The 7768-nt window shown below is 44.3% G+C and overlaps 2 protein-coding genes across 4 annotated transcripts in view; one reads left to right on the top strand and one right to left on the bottom strand.

The window, feature by feature from the left end:
• The first annotated feature begins 2622 nt into the window (after positions 1–2622).
• adi1 (acireductone dioxygenase 1) lies at positions 2623–4912 on the top strand. Its single transcript, XM_030356109.1, has 4 exons — positions 2623–2860; positions 3320–3439; positions 4054–4233; positions 4622–4912. The coding sequence occupies exons 1-4, from the start codon at positions 2738–2740 to the stop codon at positions 4736–4738; spliced, it is 540 nt and encodes a 179-aa protein (XP_030211969.1). The 5' UTR covers positions 2623–2737; the 3' UTR covers positions 4739–4912.
• A 55-nt stretch (positions 4913–4967) lies between these two features.
• Positions 4968–7768, bottom strand: part of trappc12 (trafficking protein particle complex subunit 12) — a 22864-nt gene continuing 20063 nt past the window's right edge. For 2 of the 3 annotated variants that reach the window (XM_030356105.1, XM_030356106.1), the window contains 4 exons: positions 7342–7440; positions 6931–7034; positions 6394–6515; positions 4968–6156 (listed from right to left, as the gene is read on the bottom strand). In XM_030356105.1, coding sequence (XP_030211965.1) covers positions 5837–6156; positions 6394–6515; positions 6931–7034; positions 7342–7440 — 645 coding nt within the window. In that variant the 3' untranslated portion in view covers positions 4968–5836. The remainder of the gene's footprint in view (positions 6157–6393; positions 6516–6930; positions 7035–7341; positions 7441–7768) is intronic. The other variant, XM_030356107.1, reaches the window with a different exon arrangement.

Raw genomic sequence — 7768 nt, 5'->3', positions numbered from 1 at the left:
CGGGAGAAATGATTAACATTGTTTGACAGGCGCCATATCCTTCTCTGCCCTCCCCCCTCCCGCATCTGATGTCATAACCCCGGCCTGCGGTATCAAAGTGGAAGATATGTTCCAACATACTGAGGTCCCAAGACATCTATTTTGATTGGATGTCATACTCTCTCACCACCACGACCACCACCACCAACACCTCCCCGCCCAAAATTGAAGTCATGAGTCAGGCTCCAGCATGCTTGCAACGGGTATGTTTTGAGTGCAGCCTGTATGTGTGCGTGCTTGTGTTCCCATATGTGTTTGCGTGTGTTTGTTCGCATGTGTGAGTGGGTGCGTGTGTGTGTGTGTGTGTGTGAGAAAGAGTGTGTTTGTGTGTTTTACCCAAAAGACAGTGGTCCGGTTTGCAATATTTGGGTCCTGTGGTCCTTATGATTAACAGTGAACAAATGCAGTGTGGTTCATTGCAGCTCGAGTTCCCACACTGTCTTGCTCGGTCGCACTAGAGAGCACCGACACCCACGATAAATAAATACAAGATGGGTGATGAAATGTAATCCGAACCCCAGCCCCTGTGGGAACTGGACTCTGTACTAAATTGTGACAAAAGGATGCATGGCGTACTTGAAGAAGAATTGGTATTGCTTATGGCACACAAAGAAAACTGGAGAAGACAGATATTCCTTGCTTCTGTAATTTGATGTGTTTAAGAAATAGATGGATATTATGGATATAAGGGCCGATCAAAATGAAGCAAAAACAGCATTTGTTAAATAATGATTTGATCGGTAATAGCCGGTTAATAACGAGTTCTGGTCCACAGTATCAAGTAGACAAAAAGAGCAGCACAGTGTAATATCTTTCCCAGAGAAGAGACAATGTCATTTACAATCAGAGATAGATCAGAAATGTATCTAAAGCCTGATTGTTGAAAACCCAGGACAGATAGGCTGACCTGATAGGCTTAAAGCTGTCATAAGGATCCCAGGACTTTGGCCAGACAGGACAATTGACAGATATGGGACGATAATTGTTCACGACCCCAGGATCTCCACCTTTATGGTAAACGGGTGATATCAAGGCACCTGTGTGATTATCCATTACAAGTTGTTTGAAAATTGGCCCTTCCCTGTGTATTAGTGACATTCAAAATGTGTTAGTCCACCTAGATCAGTGGTTCTCAACCTTTTTTGAGCAAACGCCCCCCTGACCTTACCCTGATCCTCTGGCTATTTATATCAGGTAGCCTATTTTTTCACCCCCAAAAAAATTAAATAAATCTCCCCCCAAAAATGGAATCACGTTCCCAGTGCCCCCCTAGGTTGTGCGAACGCCCCCCGTTGAGAAACCATGACCTAGATGTATGATGGATAGATAAGCAACATTTGCTACAGTCCACCAAGTAGAGTTTTAGACTGATCTGTCCAGCATACATCTAGGTGGACACATCGACTTGTGATGTCACTAAAACACAGGATAAGGCAGATTTTCAACAGCTTGTGATGGCTAATCACACTCACACCTGTTAGCATATTATCACGTTTGGAACTTAGGGGCGTGAAAAACGATACAGATGCGATGTGAATACCACTGTGTGTTTGTTTGCTTCTAATGAATAGCAGTATACATTTCCACGTACTTGGCCCTTCTAAATCACTATTCTGTCTGTTCTAGCGTGTTGTGGTGACGGCGACTGGATGCCTGGACTCTCCTCATGGTTAACCGGCCAGCACCACATCATAATTTTAATATGTTTTGCATGTATTTACCTGTGTGTCAATTATTGCACCCATTGCACTCCTGACCATCTCTGGAAGAAGGGATCACCTACTATGCGTTTGGGAGTTTTTTCTGGCCCTTGTGGGGCCTTGGGTCAAGGGGGGTGTCATAAATATTTGGCCTGTTAAGCCCTTTGAGACTGTAGTTGTGATTAAGGGCTAATCAAATAAAATTGAATTGATTTGAATCGCCCCTTTAAGGAATTACATGGGCTACTTTCGACGCTCTCTGGATGGATCCCTGAATAGTGAGGTTAAGAATGTGTGATAATGGAGCACATGCAGTTTGGCGACTCTACTCTTTCAGTAGTTTATGGATTTAGTCCACCAGTCAAAACACGACAAGACCTTTCTGGTTGTTGTCTACATAATTTCCCCTTAGGTTCCAGTGGATTCTCCATATTTCCGAGCTAATGCATGGTGGGTGATTTGGAGGTTGGAGAGTGTTGTGTATCTGTCGACCCTTGTTAAATAACATTAATAACTAAAACAGAGGGACTCAAGGGGGTTGCAACACCACAGAGGGCCAAAGAGGGAACACTGCTTCAGGCGAACAATGAAATATTGCACCTTGTCGGTTTTAGGTTTTCGAACAGCAACCTTGCCTCCATGCTGTCACCAAGTGGCCAACTGTTGACATTACGTCCATTATAACGTAGTATTCCCACATTTACTGTAGTATTTGCGCAAAGAATATACATGAAGACAATGCTATTTAAATATATATTTATATTAATAGTTTATTTATAATATAATAAATTAATTGAAATAACAATAAACTATTACGTTTCTGGCTGATTTCCGTGAAACCCCTGAAAGTCCATAGTGTTAAAACTGTTCACACATTGTGAAAGCACATTGAAAAAGTTACTGGGACCACCAGAGAGTCACATGGGCCAGCTGGTTACATGACTTCACCACCACCACCACCAGATTAACAACAGTACATTCATCACCCAAGCCGCAGGATGCCACTGGAGGCTTGGTATATGGACAGCTCTGATGAAGATCAGAGACTGCCACACAAACTCAGCCCAAACCAGCCCGTCTCTTTGGACGAATTAAAGAAGATCGGCGTGTTGCACTGGAAGGTACAGCTACTTTATGTGCAGTCGTTCAGGCTAACTCGTTAGCCCCCGCAGCTAACAGCCCCCATCCGCTACAGTAGCCTGAGCTAAGGATACATTAAAGAAAACGTTTCTTTTTTTGTTGTTGTGTGAAGCAAGGTTATTAAGCATTATCAACGTTTGTTTTGATCTTACATGCAGTCACTCAAGTATTTGTGTTGATTTACGTTGTGCATATATAACTAGTAGTCTGTTAACAATGTTTTCATTGCCCAGGGATTTGGATATCTAAAACATTCCAAAATTTAGGGGATCACATGTTTCCAGTGAAAGTTGCACAACCAAACCATCAGAAAACGGTGTATTTGGAGCTTTAATCCAAACCAAAACATTCAGACAAGTCATGCCCTAAAATATATCGGGTGGATTGTGGTTTCTTGAGAGAATCTGAGCGATCATTGATCCATTTGTATTACTTCTCAGTTGAACGCTGACATGCATGAAAATGACCCGGAGTTGGAAAAGATTCGCAAGGATCAAGGCTACTCCTTCAGTGACGTCATCACCATTCAGAAGGAAACACTGCCCAATTATGAAGAAAAGGTAATGCAATCTCCTTGGTCAAAAGACAGCTCACTGTTGTTGTAAAACCCTTTTGCAATAACACTTAAATAATAAGCCCTTTATTACTTGAGTAATATTGCTGTGATAGGATACTTGAATATACTTAAACAGGGTTACTTTTGAAGCAAAGCAAGTAGAAACTGTTCAATTTTGTTTTATAATTGTATGGGCAGTATGAACCATGTACTGACGGGTGCACCGCAAATTTCATGTTAAGTGTGATGCAAATCTATTATGTTGAGTGTGTGATGCCTGTATACAATATATCAGTATTCAGTTTATCAAGGTAAAAAAAATTCAGTTCAGAGAGTGTGATTACTCAACTGACACGGCAGTGCTAACTTTAATTTATGGGACCATGCTATAATAACCAAAAATCCCCAAGTTTCCATGTAGGCCTTAACCCCCTTTCCCCCGTATCTCTAAACTGGCGTAGTTGTGGAGAACAGATCGGCACTGGGGACAGCTGCCGCCTTAATTAAAACTCCCAATTAAATCAATTCAAATTTGCAAGGTGCAATTAAAACACATGAGGTGGAATCCGTGGCCCCTTAGGTAATCTCTCTCTCCGCCCGCCTCCCCTCCTCCAACAGCTGAAGATGTTCTTCGAGGAGCACCTCCACTTGGACGACGAGATCCGCTACATCCTGGATGGCCAGGCCTACTTTGACGTCAGGAGCGTGTGCAACCGATGGATCCGGATCGCCATGGGGAAAGGCGACCTGATCACGCTGCCTGCGGGAATCTACCACCGCTTCACCCTGGATCAGACCGTAAGTCAATGGGGGCGACAGTATAGCGGGAGGGGTAGGCCGGGTTCACTGGGGACCTGAAGGTTCCTGGTTCGATCCCCGGCCCGAGTGTCGAGATGTCCCTGAGCAAGACGCCTCAACCTGACTGCTCCTAGCTGGCTGTCGCCCTGTGTGGTTGACTACGCCGTCGGTGTGTGAATGAATGGTTGTAAGTCGTTTTAGAAAAAAGGGTCAGCAAAAAAAAAAAAAGAACATCAATAAACATTAACAATCTATGATGGTCAATAGGTTTGATGTACACATAAGTGACATATTAACTGTATATATATCAAATTGTAGAATTTGTATGGGATGTTTATGGGAACATTCTGCAGTATGTATTGGCCTTTTAGTGTGTTTGTATTTGCAGAACTACACGAAAGCCATGCGGCTGTTTGTGGGCGAACCCGTTTGGAAAGCTTACAACCGGCCTGCAGACGACTTTGAGAAACGTCAGCAGTACGTTGCTTCACTACAGTGTTCCTGAAACATGGGAGAGAGACACACACACTAAAGTGGATGTAAAATCAGTATTTACACAAATCAAATGCATAGTCTAGTTTAGTGCCTTGATTGTTATGAATTGTTTTGGTCATCAACACTTGTTTTGAAAATCTTCTGTTTTGTTCACATGAAAATAAAAATGCTGCTAACTTTCAAACTTTGTCAGTTTTTTTTGGTATATCCTTATACAAACAACCTCAAATGCTGACAAGTTAATTTAAAAATACAATTTTAATTTTCAATAAAACAAATGACTGCACAGAGTAAAGTAAGGTTAACAGCACATTCTCTGCAAACTACGATTATTATAATGATAAGGATCAATAAATCAATAAAATATTGAGGCGCGACACAAGCATTCTTATATAACACCCCTATTATAATATGTACAGCTTTATATTAATTGATTCATTTTCTAATAGTGTAAGGAGAGGTTCACACAACAGTCCAACTTGTAGAGCGAGAGATATTTAGCAGGTTAAGATTTGATAGTGAATGATGACCGTATCTATACAATTATAAACAAACTGCTCGGAGGGAAAGCGGAAGGGAGAGCTACATTGACCGTCCTGGAGCTCAGGATAATGCCCATGCTGTCTAGCAGTACCACGGCGTCTGCCCTTATTACCACGTGTGTGTGTGGCAGGTGGGAGGGTGGGAGGGTTGGTGCTCATTCAACTTTGTGTTTCCTCCGTGGTGATCTATTTAAAAGTTTAAAAGGAGAAAATGTATTCCCCTTCACCGTCTATCGAACATTTAGGCCACTCAAGTGCATCCTAAAAGGACCATAATGTCACTTGATTCCCTGCAGAAGAACAAGTACGTGGCTGGGGCCGGTTGGAACCCAAATATCCCTTTTTCATAGGTCTAAAAAAAGCAGAGAAAGTCCAAACATGGGTTGTTTGGTGGAAACCAATCCTAACACAGCACAACATTCTCATTCCAGGTTCTACAAACCCCATCTAACAACGGAGCCTTCTGGTGCCCTTTTAAGAGTCTTCCTCCCAAGTCCCATCCATTCAGACGCAGTTTGTTCACATTGCTATACGCTGCATGAACAACATCCCCACCGGAGACGACGCTAGCCTCCCCCGGGCCCCTGATCTCGGAGTCGATCTCGGTGTCGGTGTGGGGAGGGTTGTTCGGGGACGCAGTGGCTCAGACCAGTTTGAGGCACAGCGTGTTGAAGCTGTCCCCCTCCCGGCAGGCCACCGCCTCCAGCAGGGCCTGCTTCTTCTGGGTGCTGCGCGACGACTCCAGCTCGTACATGGTGGTGAGGTTGAAGAGCACGCTCTCGTGGAGGTACTGCGCCGGGTCCTGCTGCACCAGGCCCTCCAGCTGGCCCAGGGACTCCTTCAGACGACCCAGGTAGAGCAGGCACACGGCCGCGTTGTTGTTGGCCTGCGGGGGAGAGAGAGAGAGAGAGAGAGAGAGAGAGAGAGAGAGAGAGAGAGAGAGAGAGAGAGAGAGTGAGTGAGAGAGAACGTTAGGGTGAGGAGGATGGAGGGCTAGAGTGGAGTGGTTATGTTTTCTGTATTTGTAACAACCTTCAAGGGTTGTGACAACCTTCTAGGGTAGAATCGCTGAAATAATTTGACAAATGGATGTTGACTTCATGGTCTCATCATTGAAAGTCACCTGGTTGTGTGTGGTCGTAGTAACTCACACCTACCACTGGGTTTTTGGGGTCAACCTTCAGGACTTGGGAGAAGGACGCATGTGCCTCGGCGTAATTGTTCTGACTCAGATGAACAAATGCTCTGAAACACAAAAGCATTACGTTTCAGGGTTGCAGCGCAAGAAACGAAACCAACATCCAACCAAACTAATCAAAGGGGCATAAAGAGACAAAACATCACACATGCTTGGTGGAAGGTGTGAGCAGTCCAAACAGTCAGTTGCCTTTCGTCAAGACAGTATTTATGGGTTTGTGAGCCTGTGTCTGAGTCACACAGGTGCCGTCACACACACACACACACACACAACACCCGGCAGAGCTGCAGAGACGCATGTGTGACCTCTGCATGTGACGAGAGAAAGGAAGTGCCAAGCAGCCAAAGGTCCCCGAAGGAATCACCTTTAATAATTCCTAAGTGTGAGCGCGTGCATGCATACACACACACACCCAGGTGCTAAATGATTGATAGATGCAGAGACACTGATAAAATGACAAACCTGTTCATCAACACATTCGTGGTGTGACTGGGATGACTCCCTGTCGCTTGGCATGCTTTCTCCACATCCTGGAAATATCTCTCAGCTGTTTTAATATCACCGATCTGGCCAAGGACAGACACAAAAACAGAATCACACCTTAAATTGCCGCTGGGCTGACTTGAGAGAGAAACCTTAATACACTGTAGTATAGCAGGATAGTAGTAGTATTAATTAATGTGTGTGTGTGTGTGTGTGTGTGTGTGTGTGGTATCCAAGGTAAGCCAGAAATGTAAAAGCACAAAGGATTTAGTAGGAGTGTGTGTGTGTGTGTGTGTGTGTGTGTGTGTGTGTGTGTGTGTGTGTGTGTGTGTGTGTGTGTGTGTGTGTGTGTGTGTGTGTGTGTGTGTGTGTGTGTGTGTGTGTGTGTACCTGCAGGAAGATGCGTCCGATGCCGCTGAGCAGCTGCACTCTCTGCTGGGGTTCGTACTGGATGATGGAGTGATAGATCTCCACTGCCAGGACATAGTCCTGCAGAGAGCGAGAGAGACAGAGAGACGAGAGACAGAGACGAGAGACAGAGACGAGAACGAGAGAGAGCGAGAGAGAGTGAAGGAGGAGTTCAATTACAGACAAAGCAGACATTTTTAGAATCTCAAGCATGAAACATGAATCCTTTTCATATTGAACACAAAAGGTGCATATTGAGTCATTTGGAGTGGGTTTCCAGGTATGTACAGGATTTTCTTTGCAACTGTTCCATTGTGACGTCAAGTCTTAAGTCAAATGACGCTAGGCGTCACTCGACTCCACTAGAAAGTCAAGGAATTCTTTGGCTTTTCTGATGTTCTGAGATTTA

Source organism: Gadus morhua, chromosome 5, assembly GCF_902167405.1.
Source record: "Gadus morhua chromosome 5, gadMor3.0, whole genome shotgun sequence".
Classification (NCBI taxonomy): domain Eukaryota; kingdom Metazoa; phylum Chordata; class Actinopteri; order Gadiformes; family Gadidae; genus Gadus; species Gadus morhua.
Note: the sequence above shows the minus strand (reverse complement) of the source record. Positions and strands in the feature narration are given on the sequence as shown.